Here is a 19493-nt window from a genome sequence, read left to right on the forward strand (position 1 = left end):
TTTTTAGAAACCAGGACAATATTATATCAAACTTGTTTCCTCCAACAAGGATTCCCACGTCTAGTAATGTATTCGTTTGTTCATTCATTAATTCATGCAAATATTAAATAAGTGCCTATAATGTGCCACATACTGTGCTGGGTGCTGAGGATCTAACTCTGCAGCCTGAGAACTTAGGTTCTAACAAGGAGAGGGAAACAATAAGCAACGGAATTTCACGTGGTGATATATGGTGTGTAGAAAGTAAAACAGGGTGAAGCCAGGTGAATGTACATGTATGTGGGCATGAAGGGGACAGGGGCAACTGCAGCTGTTTTTTTCTTCTTTCTGTTTTAGAGATAGGGGTCTCACTATATCCCCAGCCTGGTTCAAATTCTTGGGCTCAAGGCCTCTAGTAGCTGGGACTACAGGAAGGAGCCACAGCTCCTGGAGAAGGGGAACCTACTTTAGATAAGTGGTCAAAGGTGGTGGTGACATTTGAGTTGAGATCCAAATGGTGGAAAGGAGCTGGGCATTCATATGAAATGGGAGAGTTCTCTGATCCACCTGCAGGATGTGCAGCAGGGTTGTGGCTCGCCTGTTTGGTTACTGCCACTGCTCAAACCCCTGACAGGAATGGCAGCATGCAGATGGGCAGGTGCAGGAGCCAGGGCAAGTGCTTTGGGCTCTGGCCCTGTGGTAGTGTCTAGGGGTGGGTGCCTGTGTTCCCGGTGTTACAATGCTCTTTCAGCCTTGCTGTCCATGGACAGCTTAAGTGTTAACCAGCTCAATGGACGCTCTACTTTTTTGCAAGGGCAAAGGGCCAGGGTGACAGCTTTCTATATCCTGAGCTCTTGCCCAGCATCCCGGAAGAATCTGGTCACACACAGGCTTGAAGGATGAATGTAGGGTTTTATTGAGTGGTGGAGGTGGCTCTCAGTAGGATGGATGGGGAGGTGGAAGGGGGATGGAGTGGGAAGATGATCGTCCCCTGGAGTTTGGCCATTCAGCAGTCGAACTCCTCTCTGACCACTCCCAGCTGAACTCTTGGCATTCAGATGTTCCTCCTCTTCTTTTTCTCTGCTATGCCATTTGTCTGCTTGTCTCTCCGTCTCCTTGTTGGCTCATCTGCTTCTGGAGCCCGGGGTTTGCGGTTTCTATGGGTACAGGACTGAAGAGCATCGTGGGCCAAAAGGTAACTTTTGGGGCACGAAAACAGAAATGGCTGTTCCTACTTAGGGCCAAGAGTCTCCAGGCTTAAGGGTAAGGCCTTTGCTGGGGACCATTCTCTTCTACCCCGTATTTCCCTGTCTCTTGTCCGTATCACAGAGATCTTAGGGAAGAGATATCTAGAGCTGTGCTGTCTAGCACAGGGGAGACTGAAGCTCTTGAAATGTGGCTACTGTCACATGTTGAAGTGATATTTTGGATATAGTTGCTTAAAGAAAACATTACTAAAATCAACTAAACACCTAACAATCGGCAGTATCTTTGCTGGATTCCTGATTACCAACATTTCTAGCACTCAGTCTAAGTATAAGCACAACAACCCTGTCACTCTCTCACGCTTGAAACAAATTAACATGGTTAACACCTATAATTCCACTAATTCAATTCATCCAATTGTTTTTACACTTTTACACTTTTTTGTGGCTTTAGAAAATTAAAGAAATACATACATGGTTTACATTATATTTCTATTGGACATCACTGGTCTAGAGAGAAAATCTTAATCCAGTTCTTGCACACAGGTCCCTCGGATCCTCATGGATTGGGTGTGTTATGAGTTTGACCTAGGCTGGGCACTGTGGTTCTTGTCTGTAATCCTAGCACTTTGGGAGGCTGAGGTGGGAGAATTCTCTGAGACCAGGAGTTCGAGACCAGCCTGGGTAACAAAGTGAGATCCCCGTTCTACAAAAATTAAAGAGTTTGAGCTAATAAAAACACTAGCTACAATGTACTGAACAGTTATGGTGCGCCAGGTGCGGGGCAAAATTGCTTTACATCCATTCATTGTATCCTCATGCTGTTAATGGAAAGGGGCCCAGATCCAGACCCCAAGAGAGGGTTCTTGAACCTCATACAAGAAAGAATTCAGGGCAAGTCCATACAGTAAAGTGAAAGCAAGTTTATTAAGAAAGTGGAAGAATAAAAGAATGGCTACTCCATAGGCAGAGCAGCCCTAAGGGCTGCTGGTTGCCCATTTTTATGGTTATTTATTGATTGTATGCTAAACGGGCGGGGGGCGGTGTTATTCATGCCTCCCTTTTTTAGACCACATAGGGTAACTTCCTGACGTTGCCATGGCATTTGTAAACTGTCATGGCACTGGTGGAAGTGTAGCAGTGAGGACGACCAGAGGTCACTCCCTTTGCCACCTTGGTTTTGGTGGGTTTTAGCTGGCTTGTTTACTACAACCTGTTTTATCAGCAAATTCTTTATGACCTGTATCCTGTGCCGACCTCCTGTCTCATCCTGTGACTTAGAATGGCTAACCTCCCGGGAATGCAGCCCGGTAGGTCTCAGCCTTATTTCGCCCAGCCTCCTCTATTCAAGATGGAGTTGCTCCGGTTCAAACGTCTCTGACAATACCACTATAAAGTAAAAAATACTTCCCGCTCTATTTTACAGATGAGGAAATGGAGGATGAGAGGCAGAGTAGGTTGCCTAAGGTGGTAAGAGGATGAAATAACGGCGCGAGAAGTCGAACCCAGTCCAGATCCGCCCATGCAAGACAGGAGAAGCCACAGAAGGAGGAAGGGGCAGGCGGGAACTTAGAGCACCTTGGCGTGCCCAGCCCGGCGCCTACTCCCTCTCCTCTGCGCTGCTGGAGGCCTCGAGTTCGTGTCCTCTCGGCGCCTGTCTGGCTGCCCCTCCGAGGCCGCAGCGCCCTGCCATGCCGGCCTCCCCGCGATCTCCCTGAGACCCAAGCCGACTCCCAGGACGACCCCGCCGCCTGCGCCCAGCAGTGTCGGATCTACCTGCCCGCGACGGAGGAGCTCAGGGACTGCCCCAGGAGATGCTGCCTCGCCCGACAGGCGCCCCGGGCCCCTGCCACGCCTCCCGCGCCTGGAAAGCACGACATCCCGCGGGCTGCATATCTGAGACTGCATCAGCCTGCGGGAGTCCAGTCCGAGCCATTTTCCTGCCTGTCCCCACTCCTGACAGCCTGTGCCCAGTTCCCCTCAGCTCTCTCATGGTTCTCCAATGGTCGTTTCTGGGAACCCGTACAGCTTGGAGATCGTCTCACGGTGACCAGGGTGTTTCTGAGTTGTGTGTGTGTGTGTGTGTGTGTGTGTGTGTGTGTGAGACCACTGCAATGTCAGAATCCCCCATCCCCACCTTGGAGGTCCCGCTTTTTCCTCCCTACTGTTAAGGAACTTCAGACTGCCCCTCCACAAGGTTGCCTGCCTGGGCAGTCATCCAACTCCATGTCCACCGCAAAGACAGTGGGGACAGTGCACCAAGACACAAGGACCAGGCTGGACCCTAAGATGCTCCGAACACCTGAGCAGCTGTTGCAGACACACCGTCCCATTTTTCCGGATGGCACTTGTTTCCTGTTAGAGATTTCTTAAGGGAGATTGTGAATAATCACCAGTGCTTTTAGTGGCAGCCAAGTGACACTGAAGCTTGGCAGATGTCTGTCAAAACCAGCTACAGGACTGGACAGCGAGGACCAGGAGAAAAAGGTTTGTTTTTTTAAAAAGGTACTCTGGTATTCGTATGACAAGACCCATTTTGTTATGCCCAAGAACAAGGGCAGAACATCATCTTCGCCATACTTGAGTCTGACTCAGTGTGGCTGTGACTCATCCTTCTAGGACAGCTCCCCTGCCACAATAGCGCAAATGATGGCCTGGGGGCTAAAATGACTTTGTCAAACAGTTGAATGGAGAGAAGGTGGTAGAGTCGCCACCTGATGCCAAGAACCCCCCCACCCCCGAGCTTTTCCTTTTTTTTTTTTTTTTTGAGACCGAGTTTCACTCTTGTTGCCCAGGCTAGAGTGCAATGGCATGATCTCGGCTCACTGCAACCTCCACCTCCCAGGTTCAAGCGATTCTCCTGCCTCAGCCTCCCGAGTAGCTGAGATTACAGGCATGTGCCACGTGCCTGGCTAATATTTTTGTATTTTTAGTAGAGACGGGGTTTCTCCATGTTGGTCAGGCTGGTCTTGAACTCCCGACATTAGGTGATCCGCCTGCCTGGGTCTCCCAAAGTGCTGGCATTACAGGCGTGAGCCTCCACGCCTGGCCAGCTTTTCCTTTCAAGCTGTTCTCTTTAAGTTCATTGTAGCCAGGTTTCATGGCGAGGCACCATGATTTATACCACTGGCCCTGGATCCCCTTACGTGTTTATGTGACAAACTGGCACCCGTATATTAACAAGCTTTACATTTGGCAAGACATAGGTAACACCAGAAATCAAAGTGAGGGGCTTCTGGCAGGATTTCACATCTGCTAGCTTTTATATTTGATGCTTTCTCTAGGAGCTTGGCAAAAAGAAAACACCAAAATCAAAAGTAAAAAAATCAAATCAAAACAAAAAAATCAAACCAAAATAAAGATAACAACAAGCGAGAACTGGGACACGATCTTCTTATAGTTGGCTTATTACATGTATCTGTAGAATTATTTATTTCCTTAAACCTGTTTCCTTTTGTACTTTATGACATTTCTGTGTAACTAAAGTAAGAATCTGAGAGAACTCTAAACTGATATTTATAGATCCTACCCTCAAAACAGATAGACAGTGAGGTAGGGATGAACTAATGCAGTCAATCACTGAATTAATAAGAGCTGGAGTAAAAACTAGGCCATTAGCTTCACTCAGGTCATCCTGAAGTAGTAAAGTAGCTCTTAGAGAATTACATTTTGTACTAATAAATGTTCACTTCTGCCCACCTTTCAGTTTTCCACATATATTTTTACAACTGCAAAGGATCAAGATAGAGAGAATGGACATTACGGGAGCAGGCAGGATGTGAAGCCTCTTATTAATCCTATGGCTTAAAATTTATTTATAAATTGCAAAGTTAATCAGTTTCCTTAAATCTTCCATCTTCCATTTCTTTTAGGAATTTTTTCAGCTCTTAAGAAAAAAGTTTTTGGAGGTCAGAAACTGATAGTGGACTTCTGAGAAAGGGAAGAGAGAAAGTAATTCAAAAATCTTGTCTCTATGTGGAATATCATTTCCTCTCAAGCTGCAGAGTTTGAGTGGGTGTTTATTTGCTCCTTCTGTTCCCCTCTCCCTTTCTTCTTTTTGTATTCCCATTAAGTGTAGGTTATACCTTTTGTAATTGCCCCACGGTTCTTGAATATTCTCTTCTGATTTTTTTCTAGTCTTTTTTTCTTTGTTTTTCAGTTTTAGAAGTTTCTAGTGACATAGCCTCAAGCTGATTCTTTACTCAGCAGGGTCTAGCCTAGTAATGAGCCCATCAAAGCATTCTTCATGTCACAATGTTCTTGATTTCTAGCATTTATGCTTGATTCTTTCTCAGAACTTTCATCTCTTTGTACGTTATCTGTTGGTTCTTGCATATTGTTTATTTTTCCATTAGAACCTTTAGCATAATTATTTTAAATTCCCAACCTGATAATTCCAACATCCCTGTCATATCTGAGCCTGTTCTCATGCTTGCTCTGTTTCTTCAAACTGTGTTTTTTGCCTTTTGGTAAGCCTTGCAATTTTTTGTTGGAAACTAGTCATGATGTACAGGGAACAAAAGAACTTGGTACTGGTCCTTGCAGAAATTTCTTCTTGTGGGTTCCTGCTCTGTTAAATTGTGATTCTCTGTGTCTACCTGTTTGTCTCTCCAATTTTGGGGGGCAGCAGTTTGCTCTGTGACTTCATGTCTCTGATGGACCCAAGAAGAGTTGTTGATTTTTCAGTTCAGCTTTTTACTTGTTAAGATGGAGTGACAACTTCTAAGCTCCTTACATCCCATACTGGAAACTCTTAAGTCCTCAGTCAATATTCTTTCATTACAGGAAATGGGAACCTTCTGATGAACTTAAGGTGGGAAAAAGGAACAAAAAATAAAGAAATAATGTATTGAAAGGCTATGGGGTAGCTCAGAGAATTATATGAAGACCTGTGCAGGCAAGTCATGGAGAATAAAGAATTGAGAGAAACTCTGGGCTTGCAGGGCTACCTTGGATTGCAGTCCCACCAAGCTTCAGTAGGAAAGATTATTCCTCAAAGGAAATTCAGGGCACTGCTAGCAGAAGCAGAGGGATGCATTACAGGGATAAATACCTTTGTCCAGGCAAAGAGGAAACCAAGCAGTGCTGAGATCCTGACTCACTCTGGCCATTCCCCACTGGAATGGAGGACCACAGTTAATCTTTTAGATCAAAGACTTACAGGATTCTCACCCAGTGTTAGAATTCTGAATATTCTTTAGTGAATTTTTGGTTATTAAGGGTTGAATTTATATATGAACATTATATAGATGACATTGATACATGAGAATAGCACTTATTGTTCATAGGATTTATTTTATTTTAGTTTTTATTTTTTAATTTTCTATAAAGATGGGGTCTTGCTATGTTGCCCAGGCTGGTGTCAAACTCCTAACCTCAAGTGACCCGCCTGCTTGGCCTCCCAAAGTGCTGGGATTACAGGCATGAACCACTGAACCAAACCTGGATTTATTTGAGACTTTTTCATTTGACATATATTCTAAGTATCCATATTGTGTCTCCCTTTACCCATTTTAAGTAAACATTATGGAAAAAAATTCCTAGGTAATTATTTTCCTAGTGTTTCTTTTTTTGCTTTGAAATAGAATCAAACTCTCTGAAGTAGCTGTCTGATTCAGAACCTGCTTTGTTTTGCCAAGGAAAATTAAAGATAAAAAATTCAAGGCCCAGTAGACTACTTGCCAATGATTGATTTGGGGAATAAAGAGCATTCCTGATCACCATCCTTTTCTGCTTACCTGATATATCAGTTTGGGGTCAATTGCAGACAACAGAATCTACTCAAGCTAGTTGGTGCTAAAGGGGATTTATTAGTAGGCATTGGTTGGCTTACAAACTCACTAGAAGAATTATAGGAGTGGACTCAAGGTTTTCTGAACAAGAATTAGAATGTCTCTAAATTGAGCAGAAAGTGGCAGAACCAGGAAGCCACTGACCAAAGTCCTTCAACTATACCGGTATAGATGCTCTGTCTTCACTCTTGGAGAAAATTGATGTCAGGCATGAAAGTCAGCAGAGGAGACTGTAAAAGAGTAGTACAAAAGTCACACAGGCCAAAGGAAGAGTGTTTCAAAGAGAACAGAATGGGAAAGAGGATCTCAGAAAAGTCTATCCATCAACAAGGAGGCCGATGGAAATCTTAGAAGAATCATTCTAGTGAGCTTAATGAAGCCAGAATGCAGTGGGTAAAGGAGTGAGTGGGAGGTACAAAAACAAAGGCGGTGTGCACTACTCTTTCAAAAAAGCCTGGCTGTGAAAAAGAAGGGGGGGGGGTGTTGTTAGAGTGTGACATAGTGGGGAGAGGGTGACTTTCTCATTTTAGAAGGTGGGAGAGACTAGTAGTACATTTTTAAATTCTTGTAGGAGGAATCCTATTGAGTAGAAGTAGTTGATGAACATACAGGAGAACAATGTGTAATGGATAGAGTGTGGTTCTTGAAAAGGTGGGAAGTGGTAAGATCAGAGTTGAGGAGAGGGTGGGAGTGGTAGGGTCAGATATTTGAAATATCTGCAATAAAGAATGGGAGAGAACAGTTCAGGCATCACTTCGGGGTCACTGGGTAGCTTTGAGTCCTAATACAGCATATCTGTACTTAAAAAATGAAGTATCACAAATATCTAATAGGTAGATTCTAAAACGTGGGACTGGCTCAGTCATGGTGGGATGGGAGCTGTGCAAATCCTGTTATACATGGCTGAGAAGTTAGCAAATTTTATGGATCTGTTAAGATACTTCTGATTACAAGGCATAAATATAACTTAAACTCAATTGTAAAATGAAGGAAATGTATTGGCTCACATGGAAAAGTCCAAAGGTGCAGAGGTGGGCCTCAAGCACAGTTTGATCAAGGCTTCCTTTGTGAGTTACTTTGTTTGGCCCCACTCTATGTTCTGGCTTTCTTCTTATCTTGTCTTCCCTCAGGATTACACTGTGACTGCTAGTAGCAGCCAGGGCTGAGGATTCCAGGAAAAAACAAGAAGAGTGGAGAGGGACAGGAAAACTTACCTGCCTTCTGCTGCTTTTCGTTCCAATCCAATCTTCCATGATTTGTCCCCTTGGCAGAACCTAACAAAAAGCCAGAGGGCAAGAGAGCTGAGAATCAGCTCCAATACAGAGCAGATGAAGGGAAGTATGGGAACGTGAATCTAAAAGCAAACAAGCAGATATTTGGCACAGGCTCAAGAGATACGAGACAGCCCAAATGGAGCAGCCCTCTTAGGAGTGGCCCTGGAGCAAGGTAGACAGAGATCTTCCCAGCACACAGAACCTGGAGAACTCATTCCACTACCAGCTTGTGGAGGCCTTGGCCATCCTAGGCCACAGGGGGTGATGGCTGCCGTATACTGGTGGCACAGTACGCCATTAGAAATGGTATGCTATTCGGGGTGGGAGTTTGCCTCTCAGCTAGCCAATTCTCCACCTTTCTACAGTGAGTTGGGGGTGGCTGAATGTCTTATTTAGCCACATCCTGACCTGAATGAAGGGAATTCCCTTCATTCACATGGAGAACCTGAGTGCTGGAAGTTTGCTGCTGTTCTAAGTGAAGGCAGCTTTGGGTTGTCTTTGGGAAAGGGGACAAGAGTGCTTCGATGGTACAAATAAAAGTTGTATTACATTAAGGAAAGCATATATAAAAAAGGAGAGTGTGTGCTAGCCAGCTAAGGGCTGGGCTGTGGTTGCTATTGTTTTGGGCTGTTAGCATGGTTTTCTTCCCTCCTTCTCCATATGCTCTGGAGCTTTAACAGGGACCCCACACTGGTAAGACACTTGGCTTGGAAAGCACTTTACACAGTGCACATGGCTCAAACCGCCAGTCTCCCATGATCTTTGTCCACACACTCCTCAGGAGTGGGGATTATAGTGGAATGCCTGTGGACCAGACAGCCAATGGGTTGGATGAAGTGGACAGCTGTTGTTTTTGTCTGCCCATCATCCCTTCCTGTGGGAACTAACCTCCACCCTCCATGTGGTTCTGGAAAGGGCTCAAATCACAGGCACCCATACCTTGTCTCTAGAGGAGTCCATGTGACCTCAGGTAGGCCAATCTGATACTCTTTTCCAGGAATTTGAATTGGGGACAGACACAACAAAGCCAGGAAAAAGCTGACCATGGCTCATCTGGTGGCAGTGCCCTGAAGCTAGTTCATCTGGTGGCAGAGCCCTGGAGAGGCAGGGGTTTCTCACCAGAATCTCTAGCACTGCCCTGCTCCCTTCCTTCCTGAGGCCTGGGTGGTCAGCTATGTGCACCCCCCAGTGTTCCTCCTACAAACCTTTTCTTCCTTCATGAGAGTTTTCTGTTCCTGATAACCAAAAACCTCTGAAACAATAATCAAAATGATTTAAAGACTTAGCCATTACCACAAAGTTTAAGAGTTGAAGTTGGATCTCCCTTGCTGGGGTTATTTAGGACAGAGATACTGTAAGTTCACACACATCACCAAGGTTCTGGGACAAGATGTGTTACACAGAAGCCCATGGACCCTATATGCTTTTGAAAAACAGAAAGGTGGAAGAAAACATTTCATAACCTGGGTTATATAAGTATTTTCTTACAAGATATGGCTTCAAAGTAACACATGAATTTTCTTTTTATCTAATATGATAAAAAAGTAATATACTAAGGGTGCTTCAGGATAAACTTGTACTCTTGCCTTCTGCCTGCTGCATTTTATGAAAAGGGTAATGTTTTTTCTTATCTTGTTTATTAGTGTTATGAATATTTTACTGTTAATTTAGGAATACCCTGTTGCTGAAAGATAACTGTTGGACATGCACAGAGGTGTACGATCCTAAACACTGTGCTTACAAATAATTTATTCTTATTTCATACATTTGTTTTTCAGCAAAAATGCATAGTCATATTATTTACACAGAATTTCATATTCAAGACTGTAGGGAACAAATGTCTCAGGAAACCAAAATCATAGCAAATCATACAACAGAAATGTGTCACATTTTTTTTTCAGCTACATGCACAGAACTGGCCAAAGTGATACCTATTTCTATAGATTATTTTATCACATAATGGAGAATTAAGATTAAGTAATGCTTTTCTGTTAGAATACACTATTGATTTGAAACCACATGTTAGTCCATGCCTGGAAGCTCACGTATCCTGAGAATGCCTCTCTTGCTAGCTAAATACAGCTCTTCAGGGTGTAGGTAAGGACTGGAGTAAGCGTAGCCTAAAAAGAATGAATCTGGCAAGCAATGGGAAAAATTTCTTTGTGCGCGCATCATTTTTACCCCCTTCTTTCTCCGTCATCACCCTTAAATGAACTTAAAAACAAAAACAAAAAACAGACACATGAAGGTCTCTATTTGATCACTGTTAACTCTTCCCTCTGCCTCTGACCTGAGGAAAAAATGAGTATGGCCCTTCAAGTATAATGCCCTTTACTGCAAAAGGGGACCTGCTGGTTGTACATTCTTGCAAATCCAAGAACAGTCACCGTATTTAAAACCTTTGTTTGGAAATGGGTGAACCTCATAAGGCAGATGGTTGGAGAAGGCCTAAATACACATGGAATCCTTTTAGAAATCTTTTCTCTTCAAGCTGGATATGTGGAAAGTGAAGTTTCAAGGGTAGTGAAAATGGCCTGGGAGACGGCTGAAATGAAGAGAGTTCAGAGCGACCACATGGTCTATACAAATTAAAAAAAAAAAAAAAAAAAAGCAGCCACAGAATCCTCTCCCAGCCCTGAAACACAGAAAGCCTTTTTCTGGTCCATATAGTGATGGCATGGGGCTTATTCTTCTTTCTATTCTGAAGAAACAAGGGACAGAGTTCCAGGGCTGTACACTTTATTGGCTATGTTATTCACCATGCTTATAAACTCATCAAAGTGAAAGGTGCCTCACCTCTTTATTGCCTTGGTACTCAGTTGATTGGCTAGAATAATTTTGTTCATAGCCTCCAAAAAAGAAAACCAGCCTGTTTGAAAAGTAGACCTTCTGTGCTAGGTTTTGCTGGAAGAGGGAATTTAATAAAGTTTCTAACCAGAATTTTTAAAAAGACTTTTAAATTTAGCCATGAGACACACCTAAAACCTATCTCATGTGTTTTCTTCTTTTTTAAAAAATGATTTGTATCCTTCTTTAAACTATACATTATTTACATTTTTAAAGACCTACTAGGTCTTTATCATTTGGGTAAGAGCTCAAGGTGATTAAACTCCCCGGATAAAGATGAGTCTTTCCAAAAAGCTCTGGTTCTCACTTATGTGCTAAGGCCTGTTTTTACAAACAAATGTCTATTAGAAACTTTACAAATATAAAATTAAAATACTTTTAAAAAAAATTTTCCCATGAATTTTATTTTTTGCATCCAGCATATTAAAAACAGATTATGCTTTCCAACTAGAGATGGAACTAAAAAGAAATGAAATTGTGTCCCCATGCTTTATCTAGAAACAAGAGTTTATTTACACAGTGTCCTTCTTCAATATCATGGTGTACTGGGAGAAGCAGGGCCATCTTTACAGCATGGCCAAATGACCACCTGAAGACCCCCCATTCTGCCTTGAGTGCTTATTGCGTATTTTGGGTGGAGGTATAAGGCATGAGGGAAAGGTGGCCTGTCACTTTTACACATTGGAGAATAATTTTGCACATTCAAGAAATTTTCCTTGAGAAATGCCATGTTTGGAATAGCTTCCAGAGATTGATTGAGAACAAAAGCATTAAAGCAAATGCATTACATTTAGAAGCACAATACATTGGGAAACATTCTCAAAAGCTCAAAGAACAGGCTGTTTTTCCACTGAGCTAAATAGTAAATAAGTGTGCATACTGTTGCATATAGGTATATGTTCAGAGCTTTCAAAAGTCACATCCTGCCACAATTAACAGCTAAATGAGCATTCTTGGCCCCTGACCTATAAATAAACACTCTACTTCTGCAACTTGCTCACAGATTCTTAAGAAGCCACTCTAGAACAAAAATGCCTACAAACTGGTTAGAAATCTGCAAACCAGAAATGCAATACAGTTATCCTTTTTAAAATGACAACAACAGAAATTTATATTAGCTTTTGGAAGAGTGACTAAGAAGAACTGACATCCATTTTCACAATTAAGAAATAATTATTCACAATACTGAAGAAGCCAAATCTTCAATAAGAAAACGTGTGGCCTCTCACAAAAGAACACAGTAGTGCTCAGCTTCAACCACTGAATGCTTCCTTTTTCAGTTTGTCTAGGCTTGTTCGCTTTTTGTCAGGTGATATGTCAGAGAATATTGACAATCCTTCAAGAAAATGATTCAAAAGGTGATGTACAATTGGCTGGTGCTATCCCGTAATGCCTTTTTGCCTCTGTCCTAATTTTATGGAAACAAATTAAGGGCTTTAAGCCAGGCGATAAATGTACCACTCAAAATATACCTGGACACTCGTGCTCAGGTCAAATGCTACAAGATGTGGTTAAGCTGACAAACAGAATTCCTTGCCTGTCTACTCGAACACTAACACCCTGGGAGTTCACATGCTTTTCTAAGGACAAAATTTAAAACTCAGGCTAACTGCACAGTTGAACTTGCCGCCCCATTCTGACTGTTTGACTCTAATCCTCTTTGTTCTCCCCTTCCCATGCATTCTTCCTATCTTTTTTACCTCTGACACTTTTTAATGATTTCCTCCAGATTAATGTTTTCTAAGACATGTTTCATAAGTTACAACACAAAGATCCTGAAAGGCTAGAGAGCATTAGTTAATCTCAGTTAATTTTGGAGATCTAACCATTTACCTTCTTATGTATGTGATTGGTTTGTTTGTTTTATTACACTATAAAATTCAGACACTTAAAGACATCTCAATTTAGGCACTTTGGATGATCCACTCTTCATAATAGTATGAATACTATCAATCTTCCAATAGTTATCGTTATTAGTGTTTTCATAATATTAGTGATAAGTTTTTCAATTCTGTACATATGCCGACTATCCCCTCACTTGGATTGTACATTACATTTTCAAGTTATTTTTAACAATAGGCCTAGGAGCACACAGAAAAAGAAAAAAGAAAGAAATTGATTGCTGAGGAAGTCAGCATGTGAATAGAAATAAGATTCTATGGATTGCACTTATGCTAGCAAAAAAAGAGGCCCAAACTCAGGGACTTACGGCATTCTACCTACAGCCAAGGTCAGAGTTTGGTTCCTGGCCAGAGAGACTTTCTGGGGCTTCTCTCTTCTACCAGAAGACAAAAGGGTAATGGCTGTAATAATACGGACGGGTCCTTGCCCAATGTCTTACACACAGTAGGTGCTCAAAGATCATGAAAGGTATGATACGAGTGCATGAATGAACAGCTCAAAGATTGCTGACAGAGTGAAGTCAGCAGTGGTAAACTTCAACAGTTGAAGAACAAGATGGTAACAACCATTTTAAGTGGCTGATAACATTTTGTTTGAGATATTTTGATCTAATTTCAAAGACAGCCCTATCTCACTTTGCTCAATTTTAAAGTTAGTCAATTAAGGGACTGTATCTATATCTCTTTTTCCAATTAGTGTCTGTGTGCTTGGCCAGGCATCATAGCCATGCAAACTAGTAAACACAGTTGAGCAGACAATGGTCTCCGCATTCTAATGCCAGTTTGAAAACTTAATCCTGTCACCTTGGACCAACTATAAAGCCTTGAAATGGAGATAACTCCCACCATACCTGTCTCCTATTATAGCTTTGTGCAGATTAACTAATTAAAGTTATGAAGAGATTTAAAGATAAAAATTCCTGTTTATTATTGCTGTTAGTCCTCAGAGTTGGCACCAAATCAGGAAAAAATGATATAAATCACCTCTGTCCCAAAATTTTGCATTCTTAGAAATGATTCCTACGAAGTATCACTATAAATTAGGCTAAATTGTTTTTTGACTGCAAGCACTTACAAGCTGGATTTATGAATGGAAACATATGAAGGCCACTCTGTCCAGCTCTGTAGCCCCATACTTTCTCCCTGGGCTATTTATAGAAAGTGTATGGCTAGTGGAAAAGTTCACATTTATTTTTACAAGCCAGTCATGACATGACCGAGGAACTCATTTCCTCTCTCTGGGAAGGTCATCCTCTTCACCTGAGCTGCAAGAACGGCAGGGAAGAAAGGAACCCCATTAGCCAACTAAGTCAGTCTGAGTCAGCCCCAGAGACCAACCCACGGGGTGACAGGCACCGAAGTCAAACACCTTCATTTTCCAGGCATGACTCTATGGCGCCGCTCCTTGAGATGTCATCCAGATCATGACTAACAAGTAAAAATGAAACATATTACATAATATGCTTCAAAATTCTACTGCCAAAATAGGTTGTACATAGATAATGGGCTGAATTCTTATTTATAATTTGTCCTACATTTCAAACAGCTGAACACAATAAAGTAAAACTGAATTTTAATGTGGCAAAATGGAAAGTGTGAAAAATATTTTAAAATATATATTGTTCTGATTGCCACATTACCTTGAAATATGTAATAAACCTGGATAGTTCCGTGCAAATGGGGAGATTCAAAGTAAATATTTGCTTCTAAAACATCAAGAAATTTAATAAATTCAGCAAATAAACTGTATAGTTTAACAAATCATCCCTGGCTTTGACTAGTGTATATGGTACCTTATTTGCAAACATGAAGTGAAGCCAAACCAGTTTTCAACTAGAATGTCCTCTTGTCATTATTATATGTGGTCTACAAAATCTAAGATGGAATGGGAAAGAACAGTGGACGAAGGAAAAGGCAAAGGGAAGAGGAAAGTGAATCCTCATTCTCTCTGGGACATACTGGGTGCTGAAACCTGTGTGGCAAAAAGTGTGTCATCTCACTGTACTCACGCAGCATAATCACCTGAAAAATGATATGGGTATAATTTTATCCTTAAGTGGCCTCTCCTTAAGGTCAAAGACAAAGGACAAGAAGAGAATTCTGTCTGTGGACCTGGAAGAACAACAAAAAATTAAAATGACAAATTTGGTGTTTTAGTTATTGTTCTCAAACTCATTAATCCTTGCTAGAAGTCTTCCTCCTGAAAGTTCCTTCTGAAATTGAGGTCCCATTTTACAAAGAAACTACATAATACGCTTCACCCTGTTTCTCTAGCTTCCAAACCAATGTTCTTTGGGGCTCTAGAAAAAACAACAATGACATGCAAATAAATTTGCATGTGGAAATATCCTGATTTCCACAGTTGTCCTTAAATGCATCTATTGAATTAAGTTACAGCTGAGGAATAACTTCTGTGGTAAGTACAAATTAGCCTCTGTAACCTAACAGGAATCTCCTTGCACTTCACAAAGGATGAGACACTGACACTCGTCAACAACTGTGCAAAGTGTATTTACAATCTCAGTAAGAGATTCTAAATTAAATATAGACATATATAAATTTAACTTCTATGTGCAAAGTAACACACACAAGGATACCGGTTCCTCCAGGGAATTGTGCTGAGCTTCTCTGTTTACAGAGAAGTGATTAAAAGCATAAACAAAACCAGCAATTGTTTTAGAAGCGCCAGCCTACCAGTGCTGAGGTAAGTGTTCATCTACCTCATATGCATGATCTAAGTTATATCATAAAATCAAGATGCACCTGTGGGACATAATCATCCTGCCCAAGACCTTCAACTAGGCGGTGGAGATCAAGCCCAAGATAAGCCACCACTACCTGGGCAAGCTCTCCATCACCTACAAGCCAGTGAAGTACAGCTGGCTGGGTATGAGGGCCACCCACTCCTCCTGCTGAGCCAGTAAAGGCACACATGTCTCCAAACAAAACAAAACAAAAAAAACTCCCAATCAATGACTTATTTGGCTTCTAACAAAATGACCTACCAGGAAGTGTGGTAAGTATTTAAACAAGTCATCTCAGTGGTTTGTGTTAATCTAGAGTGGCCATCTCAATTACAGGTTAGCATTTGTAAGAAATGTCTAAATAACATTGGCTAATCTGTTTGTTAGAAAGGATCTCAGGGACATGTTCATGAATGTTTCAAGGATTTAGGGTGACTGCCCATCATTTCCATAGTCTGGAACCAAATCAAACTTCAGCGTTTAACTAGGCAAGTGTAATCTTATTTAACTCAAAATTTTCAGTGACAACTCAATAATGTGCTCCTGCCTTTCATAATAAAACTGCCTTGTTTATTCTTGGATATTATGTTTTTAATTTTAAGCAAGGATGGATGGCATCAGTCTAGAACTTCTCCCATGGCTGCATTAGAAACACATCTACATTAGAGGGTTGGCTCTTTGTCCTTGTTGGGAACCCAAATGCTCTGCACGCTCCTGTAAGCTATCTCCAATCCCACCAAAAACTTGAAACCAACACCATCTTCTGCCCTCCTGGATGGACCATGAAACCTTGATTTTCAGTCAGGTAAGAAAAGCTTATTCTTACTACTCTCCCCATGTAAGAAACTGTGTTTGAGGACCAGTCATTTGGACTTTGCTTCAAAAGGCACATTTATTCCAGTGGCAATTTAAATAAGTAGAGAAGGAAAAAAAAAAAGATTAAAAACAAAACAAACTAACAAAAACCAGGATGGGTTTTGTGGAATACATTAAAGTAAACAAAAATCTGGGGTCTATACAAACCACTCGAGCTCCTCACCAATAGTTTAACCAGAGTCCCTAAGGTAGAATTCACAGTTGTATCATGACACACGCCTTCAGAAAACACTGTTTAAGAAAGTAGTTGAGAACTCTCAAGCAGCTTCCCCTGATGTCCAGTTCAAGTGTATGCAATGCAGAAGGCTGTGAAATTCAAAACTATGTGACAAAGAAAATTCAGTGCGTACCACAGGCTTTGATAAATTATGAAAAATCAATGTATATATTACTATTTAAATAACATCTGAAAAACATTTTGAAATAATTAACTTGTGTTCACATTCCATGCATTTTCTAGCAGGTTAAGCCCTGGGTTTGCGTCTTTGTGCCTGTTTCCTACAAAGCTCCATTCTTTTGACAAATCCAAGCATTCCTCAGACTGAAACAGAAGTTCCCAAGGATTCTATTTACCCTCTTTACGGTGTACCTGACCTCACAGGGGCTACTCCTTATTACCAATGGCACAGATGATTGGAAAAGCAAACTCTTTGGGGCTTTATTTGGGATTTTACTCACTGCCTTTGAGAAATCCCTGGATGTCAAAGACATCACCTGAATTTTTTCCAGGGGCAAGAACAAGTGACTATCTCCCTCCCGCTTGACCACCCCTGCCAACCTCCCTACTTCAAAGCCTCCAGTGGGTTGGGATCCCTTTGTAGCAGTGAACTTTTTCCCTATGGTTTTGCAGCACCTTCCTTGAGCAAAGAAAAAAACACAATGAAATTTGAAAACAAACCAACAATAGCAACAACAGAAACTCCAAACAGATGGGCGAACCAGTAGTCTCCTCCAAGGCGGAGGCTCACTTTTTACTGCAGAATTCGGAGCTGTTTAGGAACTTCCTGATGACCAGCCCCAGGCAGACCACCAGCAGCAGCATGTAGCCCACAGTACCCGAGAAAGTGGGTGCGGCAGGCGGCGCCTGGAGGAACTGGCGCAGGCCCTCTTCTACGTAGTACACCTGGTCGTAGATGCTGAGGAAGGTGAAGATGTGGAAGAGCTGGTGGCTGTGGCCGATAATGTCGAAAAGACCCGGCTGGATGCGCTCGGGGATCTTGCTCACGTTGAAGAAGGCGGCCACCACCAGCCAGAAGTAGCGGCGGTAGAAGTGCACGAAGAGTGTGGGGTTCTCCCCACGCAGGTCAAAGAGCCAGCTCTCGAGCATAATGGGGCAGGCCATGCTGAGCGGCATGACGAAGACGAAGGTGCGCAGCGCGAACGGGTAGGTACACCAGTCGGTACGGCTCTTGCAGCAGGCCACTGTGCAAGCCACCGCCAGCACGAAGGCCACAGGCAGCACCAGGGCGCGGTAGGCGGCGATAAGGCGCGTGCAGTCCACGTGCCAGCCCAGGCGCTGCTGCAAGTATGGAGTCATGACTCTGGCATCCAGCAAGCTGAGGCCTGGCAACAGGTAGTAGTAGTAGGCCACCGTGCTGCCGAAGCCGTAGTAGCTGATGGACGCGTAGTCCAGGTAGAAGAAGGCGGCGCGCAGGCGCAGCGACAGGCAGCTGAACACGTGCGCCGTGCAGCTCATGGCGAAGGTCAGCAGCACTCCCGACGCGTAGCACCACAACGGTAGCAGCCACGGGTGGTGGAAGGGCACGTCGCCGCCGCTCAGGAAGAACAGACGGCAGAACTTGCTCAGGAACAGCAGCAGCGGGATGAAGTGCGTCCAGAAGTTGAGCGTCTCGTTGGTAGGCTTCAGCACCGAGGCTAGGCACTCCTGGGCCGTGCACGGCAGACGCCGGTAGCCCGACAGGATGAAGCACTCCACGAAGTCGTCGGGCACCTCGTCCCAGCGCAGCAGCGGCTTGGCAGACGCTGGGGGGTCCCGGGAGGCGGCAGAGTGGGAGTTCCGGGCGGCCCCCGAAGCTGCCGGGGCCGGGGCCGGAGGGCCTTTTGTGCCCGCGCCCCGGGGCTGCAGGCGCCGCGGCATGGTGCCCGGGGCTCGGCTAGGGCGCGCGCAGGCGACCTCTGGCGCCGGCTCCCGGGCGCTGGGCAGCCCCCGCCGGCCGCCGTCGGAGCCTTTGTGCCCACGCCGGGGGCGTCGCTGCAGGTTTAGGAGAAGACCCGTGCCTCCGAGCAGCCGCTCCTAAAAATTAAATAAATCAATAAGAGAATCAATTAATAGGCAGCGCTGCGACCGCCAGGAGCGCGGAGCGCGCGAGGCTCAGCGGCTTCCTCGCCAAGCCCCTGCTACCGGCGCGCGGCCGCCCGCGCTGCGGCAGCGGCGGCGGCGCGGCTGACTGCGGCGGCAGCGCGGCAGCAGCGCGGCAGCGGTGACTGGGCATCGCGCGGTGCGGGTGCCTCCGCCGCCGCCGCCCCCGGAGCGGGAGGCGGGGATGTGCGAGCCGAGGCGCGGAGGGAGGGACGGGCGCACCGAGGAAGGGCGGGGGCCTCCCAGGCTAGGGTTTCACGGCCGCTTCGGGGGATAGAGTTGTCCCCTGTCTCGAGTTCCGTACCATCCCCCTCCTCGGGCCGCCGCAGCCCGGGCCGCCCCGTTAATGATTGATGCGGGGGCCGCAGGCTGGTCGGCGACGCGGTGGCGCGCGCGCCGAGTACTAGAGTCGGCCCTGGGGTTCGAAACCCGACAGCCACGCGGGCGTTCTGGAGGACACTGGGGAGCCGCTTTCGCGGGGGGCGGGGAGCTGCGGCTGCGGGGGGAGGGGAGGGCGCCGGAGCCGGGCAGGGCGGAGAGATGCGCCAGCGGTAA

General features: G+C 44.3%; 1 protein-coding gene across 2 annotated transcripts; it reads right to left on the bottom strand.

The window, feature by feature from the left end:
* Window positions 1–6971: 6971 nt before the first annotated feature.
* Window positions 6972–19240, bottom strand: PAQR9 (progestin and adipoQ receptor family member 9). Of its 2 annotated transcripts, XM_054681138.2 has the most exons (3): window positions 17587–18872; window positions 8191–8250; window positions 6972–7206 (listed from the first exon to the last, which is right to left on the bottom strand). In XM_054681138.2, the coding sequence occupies exons 1-3, from the start codon at window positions 18714–18716 to the stop codon at window positions 7194–7196; spliced, it is 1203 nt and encodes a 400-aa protein (XP_054537113.1). In that variant the 5' UTR covers window positions 18717–18872; the 3' UTR covers window positions 6972–7193. The 2 variants fall into 2 exon arrangements, with proteins under 2 accessions (XP_054537113.1, XP_063663307.1); XM_063807237.1 differs by lacking the exons at window positions 6972–7206; window positions 8191–8250 and adding an exon at window positions 19161–19240 and having other exon boundaries at window positions 16616–18872.
* Window positions 19241–19493: the final 253 nt, after the last annotated feature.

Source organism: Pan troglodytes, chromosome 2 (assembly GCF_028858775.2).
Source record: "Pan troglodytes isolate AG18354 chromosome 2, NHGRI_mPanTro3-v2.0_pri, whole genome shotgun sequence".
In the NCBI taxonomy this organism is placed as follows: domain Eukaryota; kingdom Metazoa; phylum Chordata; class Mammalia; order Primates; family Hominidae; genus Pan; species Pan troglodytes.